General features: G+C 41.3%; 1 protein-coding gene and 2 long non-coding RNA genes across 7 annotated transcripts in view; 2 read left to right on the top strand and 1 right to left on the bottom strand.

Moving 5' to 3' along the window:
• The window catches only part of LOC138751660 (ubiquitin thioesterase otulin-like), an 81,207-nt gene extending 54,167 nt beyond the window's left edge, over nucleotides 1-27,040 (bottom strand). For 2 of the 4 annotated variants that reach the window (XM_069914237.1, XM_069914236.1), the window contains exons 1-9: nucleotides 27,017-27,040; nucleotides 25,869-25,974; nucleotides 25,082-25,511; nucleotides 20,873-21,022; nucleotides 15,222-15,440; nucleotides 13,978-14,253; nucleotides 10,170-10,246; nucleotides 5,653-5,756; nucleotides 4,816-4,956 (exon numbers count right to left, since the gene is read on the bottom strand). In XM_069914237.1, coding sequence (XP_069770338.1) covers nucleotides 4,816-4,956; nucleotides 5,653-5,756; nucleotides 10,170-10,246; nucleotides 13,978-14,253; nucleotides 15,222-15,440; nucleotides 20,873-21,022; nucleotides 25,082-25,317 — 1,203 coding nt within the window. In that variant the 5' untranslated portion in view covers nucleotides 25,318-25,511; nucleotides 25,869-25,974; nucleotides 27,017-27,040. Of the gene's footprint in view, nucleotides 1-4,815; nucleotides 4,957-5,652; nucleotides 5,757-10,169; nucleotides 10,247-13,977; nucleotides 14,254-15,221; nucleotides 15,441-20,872; nucleotides 21,042-25,081; nucleotides 25,512-25,868; nucleotides 25,975-27,016 lie in introns of those variants that run through there. The other 2 variants (XM_069914238.1, XM_069914239.1) reach the window with 2 other exon arrangements.
• LOC138751665 (uncharacterized) lies at nucleotides 3,401-10,041 on the top strand. Its single transcript, XR_011350113.1, has 4 exons — nucleotides 3,401-3,567; nucleotides 5,150-5,281; nucleotides 6,587-6,747; nucleotides 8,820-10,041. It is a non-coding gene; the product is annotated as an uncharacterized lncRNA (long non-coding RNA).
• The window catches only part of LOC138751663 (uncharacterized), a 36,885-nt gene continuing 25,141 nt past the window's right edge, over nucleotides 15,590-27,333 (top strand). For both annotated transcript variants that reach the window (XR_011350110.1, XR_011350111.1), the window contains exon 1: nucleotides 15,590-15,908. This is a non-coding gene — a long non-coding RNA (uncharacterized lncRNA). The remainder of the gene's footprint in view (nucleotides 15,909-27,333) is intronic.

Raw genomic sequence — 27,333 nt, 5'->3', positions numbered from 1 at the left:
TTTTAATTATTTAAATTTTAATTTAAAAAAAATTTAGACATACATACCACATGGTTACAGACCTTTTCGGCCCACAATCCTGTGCCGCCAAATCCCACCCCCTGCATATTTCAAATAGTGGGAGGAAACCGGAGCCCCTGGAGAAATCCTACTCAGACATAGGAAGAATGTACAAACTCCTTAAAAACAGCGTGGGATTAGAAACCCGGTCCAGATCGCTGGTGATGTCACGGCATTGTGCTAACCGCTATGCCAACAGTGTCTGGAACTCACTGCTGGTGGAAACTGTTAAGGCATTCAAAAGGGAATTGGATCGACACCAGAGGCTACATAATTTACAGTATTTCTGGAAAAGAGCCTATCAATGTCAATAGCCTCTTATTTAAGACAAGACAGCAGGAAAATGAGCCAGTCAGATCCATGCCAATATCTGGCATAGCAATGCCACCAATCTCATTTTCTCTCTCCTTATTTCCTAGTAATTCTGCATTCAATTTCACATGCCTACTAACTCCACTTTCTGCAATTTACCTAAAAAAAAATCAATGTGGTCATTTACAGCAGCCAATCAATTAGCAGAACATCTTTGTGATATAGGACGAAAATGGAAGAGACCCGTATGATCTTCAGATTCAAGATACTTTTATTGTCACGTAATAGTATAGAAAATGTAATATTACATGAAATTTTCTTCTGACCGTTAGTACAGGAAGAGAGAAAGAGAAGCAAATGAGAGTCCCTTCAGAGTCACCGAGTGTCTGTGGATTTGCCGCCAGCACTCTTGCAGCCTCTCCAGTTGCAAAGATTTCGATTCATCGGCAATCCAAGCTCCAGATCCAAACCTACTACACAATCTAGAAGCCTTCAGCGCTCAGAGCCCTTCTTGCCCACAGCATCCTCTCAAATCCTGGTTCCAGTATCTGGTTCCCATGACCCAGCCTCCATCAGTCCACAGCTCTTGCGGGTTCCCTGACTGTGTCATCTGCAACCTGTATGACTTCCTCAGGCAATAAGCCCCTCAATTGTTCGCAGTCATGGTCACATTACATGTAGGGTCAACTTCTCTACTCTCCTTCTCAACAGGGGGTGTTCTTCCCATTTCTGGGTGTCTTGTGTTGGTCCATTGCTCTCCTGGAGATGGCAACCCCTCGTGGCTGCTGCTAAGCACAGGTATTGTCATCTTGGGCGCAGTCACCCTGGTTGCAGGATTTTACTTATATTCATGGTCAGCTTCTTCAAGGGGCCATTTGAAGCCTGTACAGAGCTGCTGGCATTAGGACCAGGCAGTTGAACCCTTCGGAGCAGCGTTGTGTCTCCAATTTCCTGTGTATGCACTTTAAGTCAAGACAGTACAGGTCCCTGGAACTGTGAGGCATCAGTATTATTTGTTGAACTCCTGAAGAAGGGCTTGGGCCCAAAACATCAACTGCCTTTTACTTCCTTCCTATGGGTACTATGTGTCCTGCTGAGTTTCCCCAGCACTTTTGTATGCTGCACCAGACCCCAGCATTTTCTAGTTTACTAGCACTAATTGTTGCACACCATCTGTCCACAGATAGTTTGTGAGCACAGAGGCGTCACTAGAGACGGTGTCACCCAATGCAGTGACTCAAGATGTCATTCACCACCCCCCCCCCGCACCCATGGACCTCCTCCCATACCAGATCATATGGAATCCTTTTGTACTAATGCGATTCATATATCACTGAATCTAATGACAATAGTAGTGAGATAAACAACTAACAAAATACAATATTATACACACAACCTAAATGTATTTACATTTACATAGTTTGATGTGGTTAAAATGAAAATTTGGTAAGAAAACAATAGAATTCAAAAAAATGTTTAAGAACTAAATCAAGATTTTGTTGATTTTAACATTAAACTTTATTGTTACATGAGATACATTATTAATTACCACAATATTGTAGCTAAAACATTGGAAAATGTGACAAAAGCACCAACTATAAAAATACCTTTTCTATGGCTTGGCTTCGCGGAGAAGATTTATGGAGGGGTAATGTCCACGTCAGCTGCAGGCTCGTTTGTGGTTGACAAGTCCGATGCGGGACAGGCAGACACGGTTACAGCGGTTGCAAGGGAAAATTGGTTGGTTGGGGTTGGGTGTTGGGTTTTTCCTCCTTTGTCTTTTGTCAGTGAGGTGGGCTCTGCGGTCTTCTTCAAAGGAGGTTGCTGCCCGCCGAACTGTGAGGCGGCAAGATGCACGGTTTGAGGCGATATCAGCCCACTGGCGGTGGTCAATGTGGCAGGCACCAAGAGATTTCTTTAGGCAGTCCTTGTACCAGCAGCAGCGAAAACAACAGCGTGTGCTTGTCTTGCATGCAGACAAAACCATGTGATTCACAGTATCATTGTAATTGGGTAATAATGACAACTCTGACCCGGAGTGCATTAGGTTTAAGAAGTCAATTAGTATAGAGTTTTAGCCTTGTAGGTATATTGATACATGTAAGCTGGGCTTACGAAAATGTTTTTGTTTTTATAACTAACCACAGGAATATTTTTATTAAAAAATAATAAAATTTATGCTGAAACACTGATCAAAAATTTTATAGACAGTCATTTTGTTGTCACCCCCTCCAATGGTGTCAACCAGTGCAGTCTGCATCCCCCTAGTGATGCCAAAGGGTGAGTACTTGATGGGCAGAATAGCCTCCTTCTGTATTCCAACAATTCCATGATATTCCTGCTTCCCTCCCAAAATCTTAGGACACAGGATGCAGAGGGCCTGATGGTACAATTAGTGATGAATAGAAATCAGTACCAACAATTTTCATATCATTCCACTGGAAGCGGCACATTCAGTTTAGTTTTAAAGAACAGAATAGAAAGATTCTTATCACCATGGCACTAACTGAAATTCTCTCCTCAATATTCACATAGTTTGTCTGCATGTTGTTTTCGTTGCTGCTAGTATTTTTATTGTTGCTGCTTTTGTCACATTTTCTAATGTTTTAGCTACAATATTGTGGTACACTCTTTGACCTACTGAGTTTCTCCAGCATTGTGTTTTTACTTCAATCACAGAGTCTACAGACTTTCATGTTTCACTAGAGAGGGAATAGAGCAGGGGTTATGCAGATCAACTTTAAGTGCCCATGTTGATATCATTGGTGGTAAGTGTTACAGAGTTCTGTGTTGTGTATTGGTATATGTGTTGTGTGGTTTTGTGTTGGAAAGTGACAGTTTGCCTTTAAGAGCCAAGGTGAAGGTGGACTGCTGATAGAGTAGGATCGGACTGGGCATGTGCAGAAAATGATTTTAAAAATTCTGGACTTGGAAGACAAACCACCACTGTGGTGTGGAGTGGAAAACCTGAGTCATTGTCTAGAAGACAGCTTGGAATGTTGGGCATTTTAAAAGAGAGGAACATTCCGAAGGCAGGCGGAAGGATCCAGACCAAGCCTTTGGTTCCTCTCTCTGCAAGCAATAGAAGAAGACAACTTTGAATTTTGTGCTCTCTCTCAAAGATCTTTTGGCTTCAGTTTATCAAACAAACTGAATTTTGTTTATGATCTTTGCTTCAGATGAGATCAAAGTTTTGTGAGTCTTGGGTGTTTTGTGTTTATTTTGAGTCTAAGTTTTTCTGTGGGCTGGTTGGAAATATAACTTAGACTTTAATTACATATGTTATATTTAGGTTGGGGAATTTATTAGTGTTACACTGTTATAGAGATTTGCATAGTAACCAGTGGGCATTGTTATAAAAGGGAGAATTTTGAATTAAAGTTTGAAGGTGAATTTTTGTTAATAAAGTAATTGTTCATCTTTACCCCTGTGTGATATGCCTTCTTTGTGGTTGTTGGTTTGATCTTGTAACATAAGTGAACTGTTCCTGTAAGTGGAACATGTCAGTAATTACATGACAAATAGTGAATGGGATGACATAGGATAGGGTACAAGAAGAAAAACAAGTTCACTTTTTGGAGGGTGGTAAATAGGACGGTATAGGTTTGAAGTAATAAAGCGATTAGTGTGGGATTTAAGCAGGCCACAGTAGATTGCGCATATAGCTGAATGCTTGGAAGGAGTGGGAATATGGGCATTTCTTTGCAAATCACGAGCTTCAGCTTCAGAAAATTGCGCCACTGAAATCAAAACAGCTATCAGTTTACTACTGTAGCTCAGGAAGGATATCTGCTTATCTGACCTGGGTCAAGCTGCACACGATTCCAGCCCCACAAATCAAACTGACTTTCGAATTCCCAAATTCCGAAGCAATTAGGAAAGGGTAATAAACGTTAATATTACCATTGACATCCACACCCCATGAATGTATAATTTTTTTTTTTAAATCACCATAGCAAATTTGGAGGAAATGTACTCAGTAGTAAAAAGGCCAATAAACCAGAAGGCACAGATTATCAAAAGCAAAAGGAAATAGAGCCAACAGGAAGTGAAATCACTTTTTTAATAAAAATAAATTGTTGAGTGGGTAGGATTTGTTAACTCTGCAATGAAGGATACTGGATAGAAATTTAGTTTTAACTTGCAAACATTTGGACAAAAAATGGATAGTGAGGAGTAGAGCTGTGGGACTGGATTTGTTAGTGAAAGCTTGCCGGAAACTGAATGAGCAAATGGCTTCCCTCTGTATTGTCACACAGAATAAATCCCATAATTCTAATCAAGTGTTTTATATCCATCATTCCTCAACATGAATGCTTTCACATACAATTTTCTATGTACAGTAGTTAGTTTGTTATATCATCAATTCAGAAAACTTACAGGTCTGGATACAAAACAGACAAATAGATACAGCATAGAGATTGAATATTTGCTCAGAAATACCTGATCTAGATCATCCTGTTCCAAGCAGGGAAGCTGTTTGACATTATTCAATGCTTGAAATAGTGTTGCTCTCAGAGCGCAATAATTATCACCCCGAACTCTGCGTATAGAATTGAAATTTTCACTAACAGCTTCATATGCCTATTTAAAAAAAGAAAAGTTAGATTCACTTTAAACTTCGCTTTGATCCTGGTTTTGAAAGAGATGTTTGAATTAGATGCTCCTCTCCAAGGGTTGATTAGCAAGATCACTAGGCCGCAATGTTATGAGCATATGCACATATACATTGATGAAGTGCTCAAGCCCAAAATATATCTTTATCTTTTCTATACAGGGTCCACTCTTTGACCTACTGAGTTTCTCTGGCATTGTGTTTTTACTTCAACCACAGAGTCTGCAGACTTTCGTGTTTCACTCGAGAGGGAATAGAGCCAGAGATTAAGTGCCCATGTTGATATCAGTGGTGGTAAGTGAACTGTTCCTACGAGTGGAACATGTCAGTAATTACATGGCAAATACTGAATGGGATGACATAGAATAGAGTACGAGAAGAAAAACAAGTTCACTTTTCGGAGAGTGGTAAAAAGGACGGTATAGGTTTGAAGTAATAAAGCGATTAGTGTGGGATTTAAGCAGGCCACAGTAGATTGCGCATATAGCTGAATGCTTGGTAGGAGTGAGAATATGGGCACTTCTTTGCAAATCACGAGCTTCAGCTTCAGAAAATTGTCAGTGAAAAGACAGAATCAGAAACCAGTAAACATTTTGTGATGTAGACATTTATGTGGAGAAAATTTTTATGAAAACAAAGACCAAATAAATAAAAAAATTACACACCTTTCTCATCAGCTGTGATTTTGCAGTGTTTCCTTTCCACTCTCTCCTACAATATTCTAAAATGGCCATACTGGGTTCAATAGTGGATCTCTCTGCGACAAATGCTGAAAAACAAGCCATTTCAGAGTCAATTTTCTCCTCCAAAAAGATAAATGAACAACTGGAATACTAATCATAAATGGCAGTGCTCCTGGAGCTGCCGTAATGGCAGGGTTGCCACTGGTGTAGATCCAGGAGAGCTGGGAGCAGAGGCACAGCACTCCTCCGCCAGGCCCTACTGCCAGGTCTAAACAGCCCACAAAGGGATCCAGTAGTGTTTTTAAAAAAACCCCAGCTTGACCATGGATGTCCATGCCCAAGATAGTGGCAATCATGAAGGTTGTGGGCTCCAGGGTGATAAATGGATAGTTGCAGAGACCACCCCACCCCCCACCACCCCTCTCCCCTGCCAAAAATAACCAGCTTGGGAGACCAGCAAAGGGCTCGGAAGTGGACTCATTCAGGCTGCTGGAGACAGATTCATGGGAACCAAGTATCAGGACCAGGGTACATGATGGTGAGAAGGGCTCTTGAAGGTGCTCGGGTGTTAACAGCTTCTGGATTGCACTGAAGATTCTTAACTAGAACCTCAGGTTCACTACCGGATTGGACAGGAGGCTGTGCATCTACAGAGGTTACAGGATCATAGGAGGCGAATCCACAGACACATGGGTATCTCTGAATGGAGTCTCTTTTGCTTCTCTTTCTTTCAGTGGTGGGGGTGCCTAGCTCATGTACCATTACAGAAAATAAAAGTTAATACATCTTGTGTATTTATGTATATGACATACCTTTTATACTTTGTAAGTTTATATTTAAGATTCAAAATTTCTTTATTGTCAAGTGGATCTATAGCTTGTAACACATATTCATGACGAGATCACAACTTCCTCAGGTCAAGCACTCAAGCCAGATGGAGACAACTTTCATGGAGTGAAAGTCTGCAGACACCGTGGTAGAAGTAAAACACAATGCTGGAGAAACTCAGCTGGTCAAACTTTATGTAACAAAGATAAAGATACATAGCCAACATTTCGGCCTTGAGCACTTCATCAGGTATGGAAAAATGCCCGAACAAAATGGTGGAGGGGGGGAGGGGTAGGGGAAAGAGCACAGACAAAAGGTAATAGGTGAATAAGGGAGGGAGGGCCACCAACAAGCAGGAAGAGGTGGTATGGCTCTGTGAATGTAAAGGGAAGGGGTTGGAGAGCTGGAAGAAAGAGGAGAAAAGGAAGGGAGAGAAAACAGACGATAGGCTAACAAAACCAGAGAAGTCAATACTGGAGAGTGCCCAGATGGAATATCAAGTGTTGTTCCTCCAATTTACAGGTGGTCATGTTGTAATAGTGCATGAGGCCATAGGAATGGGGCGCGGATTGAAGTGACTGGTCACTGGGAGATCCCAATTACTGATGCGGAGAGAGGAAAAGTGTTCAGTGAAACAATCTCCTAGTCTGTGCCCAATCTCTCTGATGTAGAGAAGCCCACAAGGAGCGCACCAGGTGCAATAGATAACTCTCGCGGAGGTGGTGAGAAAAGAAGTGTGGGAGCAAGTGTGGCACTTCCTGGGGCCACAGGGGAAGATTGCCAAGGGGGTGGGGAGGATTGGTGGGGAAGGATGATTGGACAAGGAGCCACAGAGGGAGAGGTCCCTTTGGAAGGTGGAGAGGTAAGATGCAGCTAGTGGTGGGATCCTGTTGTAGATGGCAGAAATTATGGAAGATAATGTGTTGGATGGGGAGGCTATAAGGTAAGGACAAAAGGATCATATGTTATGTTTTGGGGCAGAGGGGACCAGGGCAGATGAGCAGAAATGGAGGACATGCAGGATAGGGCTGAGTTTATGCTGGTGGAGGGGAAGCCACACTTGTGGAAGAAGGTGGACATTTCAGATGATATGAACTGGAAGACCACACACACCATGCGGCGGAGACTGAGAAGGCAATAGAGTCCTTGCAGGGGACTGGGGTGAAGCAGCACAGTCAAGGTAGTTGTGGACTTGATGGGTTTGTAAAATATGTCTGTCAAAAGCTTGTCTCCCGAGATGAAGACGGGGAGATCAAGAAAGGAGATGGAGATGGACCAGGTGAATTTGAGATGGGGTGGAAGTTGGCAGCGAAGTGAATGAATTGACAACCTCATCACGGGTGCATGAGGTGGCGCCGATGTAGTCAGCAATAGAGCTGAGGATAGGGAAACAAAAGCTGCACATGCTGGAATCGGCAACAATTGTTGAAGGAACTCAGCAGGTCAGACAGCACCTGTGGGTAGAAAAGGTCAATCAACATTTTGGGTTTGCACCTTTTATCAAGACAAGAGGGAAGGGGTGATATTATCTTTAGAAAGGAGGAAAGAAGGTGAGGGAGGAGTCCAGAGGTGACAGGACAGTAGTAGAGACACGTAGAGGGAGAGACCTCTAAGATGGGGCAGGGGAAGAAAAGTTAAAAGAAGGAAAAATTACAAATACTGGAGTAGGTAAAGAAAAGATTGGAACAGTATACTCAGATGGGGTAGGAGTTACCTAAAATTTGAAAAATAAATCAATGTTCGTGCCATTAGATTTAAGGCTGTCCAGAGGGAATATGATATGATGTTCCTCATTTACATTAGGCCTCATGCTTACAATGAATGAGGTCAAGAATGGACATCTCACTGTGGGAATGGTTGGGGGAGTTAAAATTGTTGGCTACAGGAAGCTCAAGTTCAGGTAAAGAGCATTGTCATTCAATTTGCATTTGGTCTGTGAGGAGGCCACATTGAGTACATTGAATGTAGTAAATTAGATTGTGCCTGTAAAGCTTTGCCTCACCTGGAAGGTCTGTCTGTGGCCCTTGGATAGAGGTGAGGGAGGATATGTTGGGAAACGTTTTGCACTTTCTGCAGTTTACAGCGGGAATTTCTAGCCAAGTTATTCCAGAATATTTACAAACTGGTATTTATTAAAACGAAGAAAGCAGCTCAAATAAACCATGCCCATGCAAAATTGAATAAGCTCAATTTTGTTACCGTAAATATCAGCCAAACAAGTCTGATAAAAGTGGTTATTCTCCAATTTATTCACCCAAAACTTGCTTATAGATATTTATTTGGATTCCACTGTAACCACTTGACTCCAATTTCCATTACAGCTTTATGCAAACATTGGCAAAAGAGCCGAACGTAGGGGTGAAGTGACAAGTGACATGGACTTCCCTTGGAATCAGACCACATTTCACTGGTGTGCCATTAAGGCATCTTAGCAAAACTAATGCTAATGTGAAACAAGCAGAAAACTATCAGCTAGAGTCGCAATCAGTACAAACAATGATGGCACAGATGTTGAAGACTGATCATTCCTCCCTTGGAAGATCACTGCAGGGGCTCCTTGGGTTTGTCACTTATTTGGCTGGCAGAAGGTTGCATCACAAACTGGTGTAAATCAACTGCACAGCACAACTCCTGCTATGGAAGAATGTCCACACCACTCTTCAGTTGCTTCTGCAATGAACAACTTCAGCATATTGCCAAAAGTGGGCCTACTTGTTCAACTGGGATTGCAATTCCTTAGATAATAGCACTAATCCAAACCTGAAGGTAATAAACCATAGATAAGGTTTGAGCATGGTTTGACAAATGGCTAGCAACGTTAATGTCACACATTTGCCAGGCAATGACAATCGCCAACAAAAGAGTCAATGGATTTGTAATAATTAATTTGAATGCCATGCTCACAACAGAATTCCTACCACCAATCACTACTGATCAGACACATAACTAGACCAAAAACTACAGAATGAGGCAGAGTATCCAATCAGAATTGTCTTGCTTTTAACCATTTACAAAATAGAAATCAGGACAATGATGGAATATTCTCAACTCCCCTGAGGAGTTCAACTACATTACCACAAGCACCCCATGATTTCCATCCAATCAACCAATGTAAATATTTATGGTACTTCCTTCCCCACCATCCACACGATGCACTGCAGCATTTTGACCAGTTTTCTTCTGTAGCACCTTCCATACACACAATCTCAACAACCTGAACACCCAATGGTAATTGCCATGGAATGGAAATACCTACAAGTTCTTCCCTCAAGTCGCACACAGACCTGGTTTGGCAATCACTGTTCTTTCATCATTGCCGGTCTAAATATTTACACACCCAAACTAATAGCATCGTGAAACTGCTTTCATCACATATACACAGATATGATTCAAAGTAGGAGAAAATTATTGCTGTTCTGCTTTGCCCCAAGTTAGCATGAACCATTTGCACAATTCTGTTTTAATGCACTTTGTACGCCTTAGAAGAATTTCTGCACCAATAAAAACACTAGGTAAATTTCAGCTATTTTGGGGGAATTTCTTTGACCAGTGAAGTAGCTTTGCTTCACACTGAGAAACTTAACTGCAAAATGATTTTTGATTCTTGCTGAATTAATCAAAACAGGGAAGTGTGTGACCAATGAACAGGTGGCAGCAAGAAATAAGATTACCTGCAAGCTGGCTTTCATCAAGCAGCCTTTGAGATTTATCTTTCTCTATTTCATCTTCATCACGGTAAAGGTCTTCTCTGCAAAAGAAAAATCAAATAATTTGTTCCACATTCAGTGGCATTTAAATTACATAGCTTGGAAGATGCACTCTATTCTATGGCTGATTCTCCCATTTAAAAGCAGGTGCTGCCCAAAAGTTGGCATAAAGACCACTGCTTTTTTGGAATCTAGTTGTGGCTGAAAAACTGTTATAAACGGGATATGGCTGTACAGGATTCCACTGCAAAATCTGAAGATGAGGCATAACCTCTCCAGTGAAGAAGATAGCAATTAACATCAATGAGTTATAAACAGGCTGGCAGAACAGGAAAAAAATAGACAGACCAGGAAAAAAATAGACAGACCAAGGTTAATTCAGAGCAGCTGATATTTCATTAGGAAGAACTAAACAAAGCAATAATGCAAGTATAGTACATTTCCGATCATCCAAAACGCTCAGAATCAGACACATAACGGTTCGCTGCATTTTCCGGATATCTGATCTGCAGCCCAGTTTAAGCAGCTGAATACATGCGTCAGCCATCACCAATCCCAACAACTCCCCACTGCTGTCGCCAAACCTGCCCAGGTGTCCGAGGTCCCCGCTCAGATCCAGCCTCAGCCGCCAACCCAACAGAGTTCCTGATGCCACAGCCGATGACCCGAACCCTGGCCCACTGGAACTCCTGACAAACCGGCCGCTGAATCCAGCAATGAACCAGTCCGCCTGGAGGAGATCCAGATGCTGATGCTGAGACCCAGCCGGCCCCGGGCCAGAGCTTTCTGGGAACCCAAGGTCCCTGCTCTGATCTCATCCCAGTGGCACCAGTAATAATGTTTGTGCAGGTATCAGCAATTAAAACAAAAGCAAAGAACAAGGGAAGGTTTTTCAAGCATAAAATAAAGTTTAAAGTTCAAATACACGAGAGCTCCATCGCATTCAAAAGGGCACTAACAAAGCATCAGAGTCCCACTTGAGAACAGCAGGTTAAAAAAAAAATCAATTTTTTTTCACAACTTATGACATCATATCACCATGGAAAATTTTCGCGGATAACTGGTAATTTTGTTGAAGTGGCTTTCGGATAATTGGAAACGTACTGTAGTATTAAAATGGCCTCAGGAAAGAAGATCTCCATAAATCTTTGAAGATGGCAGCACAGAAGGAAGATTATTTAAAGAGCATACTGAACCCTGGTATTTCATAAATAAAAGATAACGTAGAACAAGTATAAAATAATAGTTTGGCCGCAGAAGCCTCATGTCCATTCCTGGTCAATACTCTACAGGATTTGAAGGTATAAAGATGAGTAAAAGCATTTAATAGCGTAATCCCAGGAATGAGAGATTTTAAATAATATGGATTAAACTGAAGGGATTTTCTCCTCGCAGCTGTGGTTTGAAGTCGTATGTTAGATTAAGAATTCAGAAGTCGTCCTAAAATCTGGACTGCTGAGGGATTGGGTCAGTCCAGATTTTCCAGATTCTCAGTGAGTATTTTTAAAATTCAAATTTAAGGAGGAATTTTTAAAAAAAAGAGATGAACAGATACATTTTGATAATTTATTCATTAGGAAATACAGCATGCTTCATTTGTCAAAATGAGCAGTTTTAAAGAAAAAAGCCAACACTTGACAAAAACGTAAACATAAAATATGCTCACTAAAATAAAAACTGCAAATAATGCTTGAAATAATGTTTACAAATGAACATTGTGAAATATATACAAATTAATTTCTTTGTGGCAAGATTACCTGCATGGTATGGTCAAGGCTCAATTCTCAGAAAGCAGTTCAAACTTTAGTTTTGGAAATTCACTGATGACACGTGGGTTTGTGGCACTTATGCACACAAAAGCTCGTTAAATTTAAAAAGTTTGAGAAAAGTCCAGATTCTCAGGTGGTCCAAATTTCTGACATTCAGAATTTTGGACTTCAACTGTAGCTACAAAAATAACAGGTGCTTCCCAGACACAAGTGGAGACAAAAGTAAAGTGGGAGTGTGACATTCTCCAATTTTATAGTTCACTTTATTTGTGTGGGACAGTCCCTTTAATAGAACTGATTTAACAAATGTCTGCAGGTTTTGGAAAGTGAATGAACTAGCAGCAGGCTTCGAAGTCTTAACTTTGATACGTTTGCAGAACAAAGGGAAAATCCCTGAAGCAGAGCCCATATAACAAGCTATTGAAAGGACTGTGCACATTTTGCTGAGGAGGCCATTTTAAGAAGGCAGCACAAGAGCTAAGAAGGCAGCACAAGAGTAAAGAGCTTTTTGATCTCCTTTGTGGGAAAGAGGAACCCACTTGGCCTCATGGTGTGGTTATGGACAAACTGTATGATTTCTTCCTGTTAAATTATAGAGGGATGAGAAGACCACTTCAAATGAATCACAAAAAGGGTTCTCCTTGCAGAAGAAATACTGGCCTCTACTTCAACTGACCCACAAAAAGGGTTCCAATTGCAGAAAAAGGCACTTGTCTAAAAAGGATTTCTGGATTTAATCAACGTTCTGTCACCCCAAGTCTTTTTCCACTTCATGAACTGCAAACTTCAGTTTAAATCCTGCATGTCTCACCCATCCTAAAGCCTGCATGTCACATCAATTTCAAGCCCACGTGTCATCAGTAAATTTCCAAAACTGAACTTTGAAGTGCTTTCTGAGAATTGAGCCTTGAGCCATAGGTACCTTGGTGATTTCCACACACACCAATATATTTGTTAGAGTTTAAGTTAAATAATTCTACACAAATTTAGTTAAATTTAGATAAGTTAGTTAAATTAGGAGTTATACAATTGTTGATTAATAATTAAAAATATTTTAAATGCAACACCATCTGGGCTATTTTTTTTAAAAATTGCTGTTGTCATGTACATAACAGGAGCTAAAACTTAATAATCTTGCACTTCTTCAAAGCCTCACTCTCCTAATTTTACAGGCCTCTTTCTACCCCAAATCAAGGCCTGTTGAAGATTTGGATGTACGATGACCCTTTTCTATCCCCATCACAGTTACACCTTGCCCTGCTCCATCAATAAACACTAATCTTCACTGTATATTCATAACAGCAGTTAAACCTTTCCAATCCATTTTATGTATTCCTTCTCACTACCTCTCAGTCATTATCCATTCATGGAAAAGAGATATCCAGCATTCAAATACTTCCCTTTTTCCACCTTCTCCCACTTTTTAAATAACTGCACGTTCATTGCAATTTTCAGTGTTTTTGGTACAATTTAGATCCCTATCAATATGGATCATTTGAGATGGTCAATGAGTGCCTTTATGCTGTAATTATATATTTGTATTTATTCAAACCTGATTCTAACCTTTTTTTGTAAAACAGCTGTGGCATATCAGAAAAAAATGATATGTAAGTGGTCACTTACAATGTTGAGTCAGCTGACAGCCAAACATATTCCAAAGTGGCAAGTCAAATGAATGCCAGGTACCATTCAGAAATATTTCATGTGATATATTTAGGATTGACTGTAAATATGAAGAATAAATGCAGTGACAGTTTTCCTTCCCTCTCCTAGCTTTACAAATCGCAGAGCTTTCATATGTGACCAACATTTCAGAAAGTTACCATCAGGATAGCTTAATCTGCTTTACCAAGACATTTTACCTATTTATCGGTTCTTCTGTTAACATGATTATGGAATTCCCTGTTTCATCAATCAAAAATAAATGACCTCCATTTGGAGTCTATTTAGAACATTTCAGATCTGTCCCCTAGTAAAATGATGAAGCGGAATTTGCAACATACCCATCATTTCCTTCCTGATTGCAACATAGGTGCATGCCAGTATTTGTAGCCACAGCTACTTCATTGTTGCAGAGGTCGCTGCCCAGTTTTGATGAATCTGGTTCTTTAAAAACATGTTCAAATCCTTTCATATTTATGGTGACAGGTTCTTCACTTTGCTGGTCATTCTTCATCCCTTCTGTTTCACAATGGAACTGGTCACTTTCTAATTTTTTTGCTCTGCCTTCATCCGAATGCAGCATCGTTTCTACCTGATCAAGTTTCTCGTGATGAGAGCTATGAACACAAAGACTGGTCAAGCATTATAATGTTTTGAATATAGTGCAACAACAATATTCAACTTTTTTACTGTTTAGCTGCAATTACAACTCAGAACCTCTGCACATACATTCAGAAGCTCATACAACTCAGAAGCTCTGCACATACATTCTGGGCCAGTCGGGGAATACCACTCACTCACTACACAAGAGAGTCTGTGAACAAATTAAACAAGTCTATTGTCTTTAAACTTGCCAACACCTTAATGCACGTTATGTACAGTAAAATCCCCAATATACAGCACCAATGGGGATTGGTAGATGAGCCTGAGATAGTATTGCGTGGGGGGAGAGGGAGCCAATTTTAAACTTTCGTATTTTTACCTATTTATTTTCTGCAATATTTTTGCCAGTTGCTTGAGGCTGCTGGCTGCTTGAATTCTGGTTAACAGGGATTTTACTGCACTTCATTACATAGAGTGGAGTTATTTTCACAAGTACAAACCCGTTCTATTGTATATTTCTCAAATCATCTATTAGGTGTTCACACTCCAACCACGTCAGTGTGGAATTGAAGTGGCTGGCCACTGGGAGGACCCTGTTTTTGCAGTGGTCAGAGTGAAGTCGATCAACGACGTGATCTCTCAGTCTGTGTCTAGTCTCCGCAGTGTAGAGGAGGACTGGATGCAGATTGAGGAATCTCTTCCTTTCATCTTTCTATACCCTCTCCCCAACACTCCCTTCCTCGACCCATCTGCTAGCCTGAACTCCTCTTCCTTCCCCCCAACCTTTTTATTTGGGCATCTGCCTGGTTTTAGGCACTCCGAAAGGGCTCAGGCCTGAAATGTCAACTGCCTGTTACTGTCCATGGATTCTTCCCGTCCTGCTGAGTTACTCCATCACTTTTGTGTACTGCTCCAGTTCTTCTTTATTTGCTCAAATGTAATTAATTAACTAGACCCTGAGCCTAAAAACAAGAGAACCCACCTGTCATCTGAATCATAATGAGAAAGTTTTGCTCTTTTTTCTTTCTTTTTATATTCTTCAAAATTCAATGAGAGATTTCTCTCTGTAAGTTCTGGTAACAAGGCATTCTTGCACTCTTTTGGTGCAAAGTTCAACAGCTGGTTGCTGTCTTTACTTTGCATGGTTTTCAGCACATTCTTGCTTTGAGGACAATTCTCCTGTTCATTTTTTTCTGATATGCTACAGAGGTTTTACAAAAAAAGGTTAGAATCAGGTTTGAATAATACAAATATATAATTACAGCATATTTTTAGGAAAATAGACATCTGTGCTACAAGTCACATTCAATATTTTTAAATCACTTTTTTCAAAAAGATGTATATTGACAAAGCCTAACATCAAAACATTAAACCCTTTGAGTTGATCAATTTGTCAGTTAGCACATCTTCCCACTTACTATAAAATTTGATCAGTTTTACTTGCTGTAATGTGGATTGTAGAGGGTCATATGACCTCTCTGGCTGGAACCTGGTCAGAAGTCACCTCACCTGCCAATCAAGGGTTAGATCTGTCCACCTGTGAGAATGACGCACGATTGGTCCAAGCAGGTCACATGAACAGGCCCTGCATTGAAAAGACATACGTGCAGCCTACTCATCTTCTTTTGCCCTTCAGCCCCTACAGTGGACAATGCTGGAGGAACCATGGGTAAGCTGTGTGCTACAGGGATGGGGCCTGTTGTATACTCTTGTAGTTGTAGATAGCATCTGACAAGAAACGGTGGGTCACATATTGTAGTCCTTGGTTGTGATAAGTTTGTATAAACAGTTGCTGGTATCAATAGTATTAGGTTTGATGTGACTAGGTTGTTCTATGCTTATGAGAGAGTGAGTAGGTACTGACATTGGGAGTACTGGTTGCACTGTGTCGTTTGATTAAGAATACTTGCATGTATTGTCTCATTGTTCCATTATGTATATCACAATAAAAATTATTTCTGCCTTCAGCCAGTGTCCACACCCACTATTCTTTGAACTCACTGAACTTTCCACTTCTGACACAACAACTGGTGCTACAAGCAGGATTCAAGGAATTTCTACTGAACCGGGCAGTCTCGTTTTTGCAGAATACTAACCAATTTAACTTTTCCGTGTTCCATGGCACACCCTTACTGAGAGGTGGTTAGGTGGACTGGTGTATGGTCAGATGAAGCGTCGAGTCTCCTAGCCGGGAAAGGGGCCAGTGATTGGGGGGGGGAGGGGAAGAGGCTTGTAGCGCACGGACTGGATATGCAATGGGTGGCGTTAACAGTGGAAAACAGGAATGACTCGTCTACTTTGCACACAAGCATAGACTAAATCGGAGAGCGTGAGTTTCCTTCATTCATAAGATGGTGACGGTGGTACTGAGTGGTAGTTGGACACATGGCTGATGAATATGCTGACAGAGAAAACAGCTTGAATGCTACCAAAGGATTGCCGCGAACATGGATTCCTGCTGACACTGAAAACAAGAGTCTCTGGGGGAAACTGTCCACCTTCAAGGGTTTTGCTCTTCCGTGTTGGGGAGGGAATGATCACCAACCAGGTTTGCCCCACACCAGAAACAGCCACACATCCGGCGACCCTTGGTGGGGTGGGTGGCTCAAGATCGAGTCTTTCCCTGTGCACAATCTGGCAACTCTCAGACTGAGTCCCCAAATGGTGAGCAGGTCTTGAGAATGTTGGTGCAGATGGTACAACCAGCACTGGTCCGAGCAATCAGTGAGAGTGCGAGTAGGAATAGTATCCTGGCATGGAAGGGTCCGCAGAGCAGATGGGTGCTCCCTGGGAGCTAAATGATACACCCTGGATGCGTGGCTGCCAGGCCAACCCCTCATGGTATAGCAGCTACTATCAATAACCTGAAGCAGCACCCAGTGGTGAAGATGGCAACCGTGGTGAAGATGCTGGCCAACGAGATTCTTGTGGCAATTTGGCATAAAGAGGAGTCAGGATGCCCTTGGACTACCTGCTTGCAGACAGAGGGAGACTACAGTTTTGTCAGTAAGAAGCTCTGCACATACATTCTGGGCCAATCGGGGAATACCACTCACTCACTACACAAGAGAGTCTGTGAACAAATTAAACAAGTCAGAAACAAGTCCCTTGAACATATCATCCTGTGCAGAAGCTGATGGACCATGGGGCTGGGGGCTGGGGGCTGGGGGCTGGGGGCTGGGGGCTGGGGGCTGGGGGCTGGGGGCTGGGGGCTGGGGGCTGGGGGCTGGGGGCTGGGGGCGTTGGCAGGCCATCAATAGGTATAAGTTATGTGTAAGGTAGATACATCTGCAGGGTGCCTACTTGTAAATGGATTGGCATGGTGTGGTGACTTCTAAGGGGTGGAATGTAGTGTGGATAATGGACTTCTCCAACTGGAAACTGGTCGGAATGTGGATTGCAGATGATCATGTGACCTCTCCATCTGGAACCTCATCAAAAATCACCTAATCTGCCAATCAAGAGTTAGATCTCTCACCTGTGAAGCTGACACGCAATTGGTCTGCGCAGGTCACATGAACAAGCCTTGTATTGAAATGCCACATGTGGAGACTTCTCATCCACTTTTGCTGCTGCCTCGAGACCATCACTGAAGGCCAGGTTGCTGGCTCCAGGAGGGCACCGGAGGGCTGACTGCAATAGGCCTGTCCCAGATTCCAACCCCTGGTTGATGTTGGAAACCAGATTTATTTGATATACTCGTTAGTTGTAATTAACTCTCCTCATTAAAATGCTGTCTCTGTTGGTGGATGGGTATTGTGTGTTTAACTCTTCCATTCCCAATCAGGAGTTCAGAATGTTTAGCAGCGATTTATTTGCATGCAATTTATGGATAATTCCGGGTTAGTCCATGAATGTGTGCCTTTTGTGAGTTCCCCTGTGCGCAAATAAAGATCACTGTTTGTTGATAACGTGTGGCTACTTCTTCCACCTCAATAATGTTAATGGGGAGCAGGAAATGAGCTCCTCTCCTCCCCTAAAGTCTATAACCAGCATTATTTTGCTGACATTGAAGGAGAGGTTGTTGTCCTGACACCAAGCTATCTATCTCTTGTTTGTACTCTGCTTCATCATTATTAAAGATCCTGCCTCTGACAGTGATGTCATCCACAAATTTATAGAAGGAGCTGTGCTTGGCCACAGTCGTGGCTATACATATAGTAGAGAACTAAATACATGGCTTTGAGTTTCGCCAACGTCGAGGAGGATCATGAAGGTGATGCTGTCACCAATTCTCATTGATTGCAGCCTGTGGAAAATCATAAATCCAACTGCAGATATAAGGACACAGAGTTTAGGAAATGGGATTGGCTCAGATGGGCAACATGGTTGGCATGGGCGAGTTGGGCCAAAAGGTTTTATGACTAACTCTCAAGTAATGACTATCTTTTCTTCTTTGGCTTGGCTTCGCGGATGGAGATTTATGGAGGGGTAATGTCCACGTCTGCTGCAGGCTCGTTGGTGACTGACAAGTCTGATGCGGAACAGGCAGGCATGGGAAAAATTGGTTGGTTGGGGTTGGGTGTTGGGTTTTTCCTCCTTTGTCTTTTGTCAGTGAGGTGGGCTCTGCAGTCTTCTTCAAAGGAGGTTGCTACCCGCTGAACTGTGAGGTGCCAAGATGCACGGTTGGAGGCGATATCAGCCCACTGGCAGTGGTCAATGTGGCAGGCACCAAGAGATTTCTTTAAGCAGTCCTTGTACCTCTTCTTTGGTGCACCTCTGTCTCAGTGGCCAGTGGAGAGCTCGCCATAGAACATGATCTTGGGAAGGCGATGGTCCTCCATTCTGGAGACGTGTTGGGTCTTCAGCAGCAAGGATTTGATGCTTGCGGACTCTGTCAGCTCGAGTACTTCGATGTTGGTGATGAAGTCATTCCAATGAATGTTGAGAATGGAGCAGAGACAGCGCTGATGGAAGCATTCTAGGAGCCGTAGGTGATGCCGGTAGAGGACCCATGATTCAGAGCTGAACAGAAGCGTGGGTATGACAACGGCTCTGTACACGCTGATCTTTGTGTGTTTCTTCAGGTGGTTGTTTTTACAGACTCTTTTGTGTAGTCTTCCAAAGGTGCTATTTGCCTTGGCGAGTCTGTTGTCTATCTCTTTGTCGATCCTTGCATCAGATGAAATGGTGCAGCTGAGGTAGATAAACTGGTTGACTGTTTTGATTTCAGTGTACCCGATGGAGATGTGGGGGGGGGGGGGGGGGCTGATGGAGGACCTCAGTTTTCTTCAGGCTGACTTCCAGGCCAAACATTTTGGCAGTTTCCGCAAAACAGGACGTCATGCGCTGGAGAGCTGGCTCTGAATGGGCAACTAAAGCGGCATCGTCTGCAAAGAGTAGTTCACGGACAAGTTGCTCTTGTGTCTTGGTGTGAGCTTGCAGGCGCCTCAGATTGAAGAGACTGCCATCCGTGCAGTATCGGATGTAAACACCGTCTTCATTGTTGAGGTCTTTATTGGCTTGTTTCAGCATCATGCTGAAGAAGATAGTAAAGAGGGTTGGTGCGAGGACGCAGCCTTGCTTCACACCATTGTCAACGGAGAAGGGTTTGGAGATCTCATTGCTGTATCTGACCCGACCTTGTTGGTTTTCGTGCAGTTGGATAACCATGTTGAAGAACTTGGGGAGGCATCCGAGGCGCTCTAGTATTTGTCAAAGCCCTTTCCTGCTCATGGTGTCAAAAGCTTTGGTGAGGTCAACAAAGGTGATGTAGAGTCCTTTGTTTTGTTCTCTGCACTTTTCTTGGAGCTGTCTGAGGGCAAAGACCATGTCAATGGTTCCTCTGTTTGCGTGAAAGCCACACTGTGATTCTGGGAGGTCATTTTCGGCGACACTAGGTATTAGTCTATTAAGGAGAATCCTAGCGAAGATTTTGCCTGCAATGGAGAGCAGCGTGATTTCCCTGTAGTTTGAGCAGTCTGATTTCTCACCTTTGTTTTTGTACAGGGTGATGATGATGGCATCACGAAGGTCCTGAGGCAGCTTTCCTTGGTCCCAGCAGAGCATGAAAAACTCATGCAGTTTGGTATGCAGAGCTTTGCCGCCAGCCTTCTAGACCTCTGGGGGGATTCCATCCATACCTACTGCTCTGCCACTTTTCAGTTGTTCAATTGACTATAATGACTATAAATAACAATTATACACCCTTGTTCCTGAGAGAGATTAATCAAATTTCAAGCAAACTTTTTTGTTCATCCCTGTTTATACTCAGAATTGATTAAGATTATTTTTATGCATGCTTCTTAACTTCACAGATGAACATTCTGTACAGACCATTGCTTAACTGCAAACTCAGAGACATCAAGAAAGTATTTTCAAAGTTTATAAATTGTGCATTTTTGTAAGTGTCAGAACAAAATTAATCAATTCAAATCAAACATAAATCAGTTTGTAGTCTGAACACAAAGGTGAAAGTAAACTGTTACAGTATAGCAGTAAGAAAATGATGAAAACTACATTTGCAATCAGGTCATTCATTTCGGTTACTTTCAATAAAAAATTTAGGTTTCTTTCAACTATCCAAACAGACTTGATTTAAGAGGTCCAAAAAAAATTGACTGCAAGATGTGCCTTACTGAAATAACCAATTAAAGGAACCCTAGTAAAAAAGATCAATATAATTCATTTTACCTTGGACTTTCCTCTGTACTAAAACTCATACTCTGGTTTTCAATATTCATGGTACTGGTAGGTATTGGTTCCAATTCTGACTTGGGATTAGTATCTTGGACTTTGGTGGCAGGTTTCTGAAAGTCACTTTCAAATCCAAACTGTGGTTCACTGGAGAGAAAGCCGTTAACTATAAAGCTTGTGTGAAATGCAGCCAAAGCTATTTTTACTTCAAGTTGTGTATTCCACATTTACGTGACCGTTACCTTGTATCTTTCCATTAATGAAATGGATTAAATTACCCCTTTCACACAATAATTCAACCCAAACATTAGATACCTTGTTATAAATTCATTATTTCAATATTTGATAATCCAGCTGTTTTAACAGCAAATATACAGTTTTTTTTAATATCCAGTTTATAAATATTTATCAGTCCCATCTTTCATATTTAAATGACCTAATATGATTTTCTAATTGCAGAAGAGGGTTAATTTCTGCCACTTTGTGTCAATGTGTTTAGTATCTTCACTCCAAAAAACCCAACTCTATTTTGCATGTTTTCCTCGAGCAGGGGAAAACATTTCTATCTCTACTTCACTTTAAAAAAATTATATTTAAGGCTTCAATCTAAATTTTTGAGAATATAATCCCAGTCTGCAGCCTACTCCTTGGAATTTAGATCCCATTCTGCAAGTCAGTGGCCTGGTCCTCTCAGACCAACAGACCTTTCCTAAAGTCTAATAACTAGAAATCCAGGAAATCAGCACCTACTCCACCTACTTTGTCCTCCTGCACTTAGTGGATAAAGATTCACCTGTCTTAGAAATATTTAATATCTGCCTGTGATATTCCATTCTATACACATCCACCTACTACTCAAAGTATCTTCCACTGCTAACTGCTTCCAGTTTGTCACCAGTTAGGAAGTATTTTTAGGATTCGTTTCCAAGTCTGCAGTAAATTGTCTTCACTGCAATCAATTTACCACTTATGCCCAATCTCTTAATTAATAGGCAGGTCCTCTATCTGAATACCAGCACTTCTGCAGTTTCTTTTGAACTCCCAAAGTATAGCAATAACACTGGCCTGAGCTGGTAGCAGCTGTTTGTGCTGGCCCAGTAGACTCCCACAAAGGGCATATAGGCAATGCAGACCTCCCCACTCTCCATTCAAGAACATATCGTTTTGTGCCAAAGCACAGGAGCTCTATTGAAATCAATCGGGAGAAGCGGCCAACAGGAGAAGTGTTAATGTGTTTTATAAATGATTTCATTCCTGAATTTATTTTTTCAAGTGTGTGCATTTCTGTCTCTGTATGTCTGTGATGGTGCTTTAACTTTTAATATTAACTTTAAAAAAAAAATCACTTCTTGAGTATTTTTGATTGTATGAATTGGACATTTACATGAGGAGATGCCTGGTATCGAGCTGAGCCACACTAACATGCAAGGAGTAGACCTAGCAGAAGACTGTGCCCAGAGGCACAATGAAAGGATAGGCTAGAACTATTTTCCATGGAGTGTAGAAAATTGAGGGGTGGACTTATACATGCATACAAAATAATGAGGGCCATTAATAAGGTCACAGGGTATAAATTTGAGGCAAGGGGTGAAAGATTTTAACGAGACCTGAGGTAGTGTGCATGTGGTCTGAGCTGCCAGAGGCTGCAGAGGCAAGTAAAAGTGAGATTTAAAAATAGATTTGGGTTGGTGCATGAATAAGGAAGATTGAGAAGACAATGTGGATGAGGGTAGCGCAGTGGATGTTGTCTATATGGACTTCAGTAAGGCCTTCGATAAGGTACCACATGGAAGGTTAGTTAGGAAGGTGCAGTCTTTAGGTATAAATTTTGAGATAGTCAAATGGATTGAACATTGGCTGAAAGGGAGAGGCCAGAGAGTGGTAGTGGATAATTGTCTGTCAGGTTGGAGGCCGGTGACCAGTGGTGTGCCTCAAGGATCTGTATTGGGCCCATTGTTGTTCGTTATATACATTAATGATCTAGATGATGGGGTGGTGAATTGGATTAGTAAATATGCAGACGATACTAAGATAGGTGGAATAGTGGATAATGAAGAAGGTTTTCAAGGATTGCAGAGGGATTTGGGCTGCTTAGAAAAGTGGGCTGAAAAATGGCAGATGGAATTTAATGCTGATAAGTGTGAGGTGCTTCATTTTGGTAAGAAGAATCAGAATAGGACATATGTGGTAAATGGGAGAACATTGAGAAATACAGAAGAGCAGAAAGATTTAGGAGTGACGGTACATCGTTCCCTGAAGGTAGAAACTCACATGAATAGGGTGGTGAAGAAGGCTTTTAGTATGCTGGCCTTTATCAATCATTGCATGGAATATAGGAGTTGGGAGGTGATGTTGAGATTGTATAAGACGTTGGTGCGGCCTAATTTGGAGTTCTGTGTGCAGTTCTGGTCGCCTAATTATAGGAAGGATATAAACAGAGTGGAGAGAGTGCAGAGAAGGTTTACCAGAATGTTGCCTGGGTTTAAGCATCTGGAGTATGGGGAGAGATTGGACAGATTGGGTCTTTATTCTTTGGAGCGTAGAAGGTTGAGAGGGGATTTGATAGAAGTATTTAAGATTATGAAAGGGATAGACAGAATGGATGTGGATAGACTATTTCCGTTAAGAGGAGGAAAGATTAAAACAAGAGGACATGAGTTAAGAATTAAGGGGCAGAGGTTTAGAGGTAACATGAGGGGGAACTTCTTTACTCAGAGAGTGGTAGCCGTGTGGAATGATCTTCCGGGAGAAATAGTGGCGGCGGAGTCAATTGTATTATTTAAGAAAAGGTTGGACAGGTATATGGATGAGAAGAAGATGGAGGGTTATGGGCATTGTGCAGGGAGGTGGGATTAGAAAGGGGTGTTTTGTTCGGTGCGGACTAGAAGGGCCTAATGGCCTGTTTCCGTGCTGTAATTGTTATGTTATGTTAATGGGCCCATTTGCAGGCAAATAGGATTAGCTCAGATAGACAATTTGGTTGGCAGATAAGTTAGGCTGATGGGACTGTTTCTGTGCAGTATAGTTCTATGCCTTTTCCATGTCAAAACCCAGTTTTAGAATTTTCATACATGTTTTCAAATGTTTCTATGTAAACCCCATCTTAGTATCACAGATCTCTGAGGTGTTCATGCTTGTAATGCTTGTGGGAATCTCTGCTAGTACACAGGCCAGGAAATCAAAGAGTGCCAAGATTTACACACCCCTTTACAGTTGTTTGGCTAGCCAAGGATAGGATGTTACAGCAGAATGACTACTAAAAGAAACCTAAAACACCTAATCAAAAATAACCTATCCAATTCACCATAACACCTTAAGGAAGCATCTCACTTCCATCACAACTAATATTTTAAAGTTTCAAACAGCTGGTGTTCACTAATTTTTTTTAAATTTGAAACTTGACATCAATCACACCATTTTTAAGAATTAAAATATATCCTTCAACTTGTTAGTGCTTTTGAAATTATATTAAGAATACTAAATTATAAGATGAGTGTGTTCACAATGATTTTTTTCCCCAAAGTGGCAAGCTTAAATTACAACTATACATTTGCATGAAAACAAATGCAAAGAGGAAAAAAAGTTCAGAACAGTGCCAATCAGAATTAATTGTAGAGAAGTTCCTGTCAAAAATATTACGATCAAGAGGCAGGATGTTATTCCCTCCACATTCCCATCAATGTCCCCTCCCCAAATTCTACCGCTCATCCCCACACTAAAGGGAATTTACAACAGCCAATTAACAACCAAGCTGCAGGTCTTTGGGATGTGGGAAAAACCCACAGCACCCTGCACAAACCAGTCAATCACCGGAAGGACATGCCAACTTTTTTTTTAATGTACTCCACTAGAGGTCAGGATTAAACCCAAGTGGCTGGAGCTGTGATGCAGCAGTTCTACCAGCTGGACCAATGTAATGGATGCCCTTTTGTGCAAGAACCTGATATCCCTCAATTAATTTTTATTGAATGATGGGGCAGACTCAAGGAGCTGAATTGCCCATTTCTGCTCCTACGTCTTGTGGTCTAAATGAATTCAAGATTGCAAATAATAAGGTCATTAAAATTATTGTGTTATTACTTTTGTAGTGGTTTATACGAAAGCTGAGCTCACATTATTCATTAAATCATTAAAACATATGCCAAGTCCAATGAAATAGTACTTAAGCTGGAAAAGGGTGACATTAGCAGAAATGAAAGTATTTACCTTTTTGTTGAAGCCACAGTAGTTTGACACACCTCTGTGCTGTCTATTCGTTTTCTTGGATCTGTCAAATCCTCACTACCTATTGATTTTTGTGAAAGTGTTAACTGCCTTTTAACATCATTTGTGCTGCATGAACAGATCTTGGTACCACGCAGTAAAGCTTCCTGTTCACTTTCAGACACTGGTTTTGCTTCCCTTTGGCAAAATGTCCTCCGACAACACAATGCATTTCCCATTTTAATCTTTACTAAGAAAGTAATCCATAGTTGTCCAGCAATCTAATGTAAATATAGCTATTAAGTAATGTTTGTGCACAAGTGCTTGAACCTCCAGAGGAATGAAGATACAGAAGCTTGAAATAAGTATTCAGTCCTGGGTTTAAATACTATTGATATTCATCAAATGTATTTGTGCATTTATTTGCATAGTCCTGCAACAGAAAGGGATTTGTTTAAAAAAAAATACAAAAAATGTGCATTTAATTTGTCACTTGTAAATTCTCCAATATAATTTCTCCTGTTTCTGCAAGTGACCCATCTTAACTGTTAAGTTTTCTTTTGGAAAATATGAATTTTTTCCTTATCACTAGTTTTCTTTTGCATTCTAACTTCAGCCTTACCAATGTTTGTGTCTATTTCACATGCTATCTCAACCATCCATGTATTACATTTCCATCTTCCAGTCCATTTGTTCACATGATAAATGATATGGGGCTCTTCCAACCTTCTCCCTTTCTTCAGTAGGCTGATCCCTTACCCAACTGTCCAATAAGCATATTTATACTAACCTTTTCCTGTGACACTGAGTTCCACATTCTCATCACTCTTGGTAAAGTTCTTTCTTCTGAACTTTCTATTTGCTTACTATATTTAATTCCTCTTGTTTTACACTTCCTGCAAGGAGAATAGAAAACACACCATAACATTATTTAAGATCATTGCTACAGATTAATTTTTCAAAGTAATAAAATGTACCACCAGTTCGACCATTCCTGAAAAGTATAAAACTCATAATTCTGCATCATTTATTTAGAAAAGTGATCATTAAAAGGAATATTGAAAATAAATACCTGCAGAAATTTAAACTCAAAAAAAATTGATAAATCTTCCCAATACAATTGCAATAAGTTTCTCTGGATTAAAAAATACAATTTTAAAGTTTGATGTTTGTGTTACATCAACAAACCAGGATTTCAGATGTTCACCATCTGAACACCAATTGAACAAGAAGAGGTAACAAAAGAAATTGATGAGGGTAGGACTATAGATGTGGTCTACATGGATTTTAGCAAGGCACTTGACAAGGTCCCCCACGAGAGACTCATCCAAAAAGTCATGAGGTAGGGGATCAGTGGAACCTTGGCTATGAGGATAAAAAATTGGCTTGCAGAAAGAAAGCAGAGAGTGGTAGTGGAAGGAAAGTATTCTGCCTGGAGGTGACTGGTGAGTGCCACAGGGATCTGTTCTGGACCCCTGCTCTTTGTATTTTTTATAAATTATGTGGATGAAGAGGCAGAAGGATGGATCTAAGGTTGCTGATTACTGAAGGTTGGAGGGGTTGCAGATGGAGCTGAAGGTTGCTAAAGATTACAAGAGGATATAGACAGGATGCAGGATTGGGTACCAAAGTGGCAGATGGAGTTCAATACTGATAAGTGTGAGGTGATGCATTTTGGAAGGACAAACCAGAATCCTGAGTACAAAGTTAATGTCATATGCAGAGTTAGGGAGGTAAGTTTAAAGGAGACATCAGGGGCAAGTGCTTTTTTTATTACACACACACATAGGGTGGTGGGTGCCTGAAATGCCTTGCCTGGGACTGGTGGTGGAGGCTGAAACATTAGGGGCATTTAAGAGACTCTTAGACAGTCACATGGATAAAGGAAAAATAAAGGGTTACAGGGTTGGGTGGGTTTAGTATTTTTTTAAGGTTTACGTGGGTCGGCATAACATCGAGGGCCGAAGTCGTTCTGTAGTGTTCTGTATTTGAGCACGCATTCATTTGCACAAGGCTTAGATCTCCCTATCATCTCGCCAGCACCACCAGGGATGAACAGAAACAATCCGCAAGTCCCGAAACACCAGCGAGTAGCCACGGTTTCCTCCCGACAAAAGAAGTCCCATGGGTGGTCAGACTGACAGAGATACTCTGTCATGCCCCTAAGTTCCTCCAAAGGTTCTTTACTCAAATGTTGCCAAGCCTGAAAGGCCTTTACAAACACCCCAGTTTCTAGTGGGCCAACCACCTTCATA

The sequence above is a fragment of the Narcine bancroftii genome, chromosome 1 (assembly GCF_036971445.1).
Source record: "Narcine bancroftii isolate sNarBan1 chromosome 1, sNarBan1.hap1, whole genome shotgun sequence".
NCBI classification, from domain to species: domain Eukaryota; kingdom Metazoa; phylum Chordata; class Chondrichthyes; order Torpediniformes; family Narcinidae; genus Narcine; species Narcine bancroftii.
The sequence above is the reverse complement of the archived record's forward strand: the minus strand, read 5'-3'. Positions and strand labels throughout refer to the sequence as shown.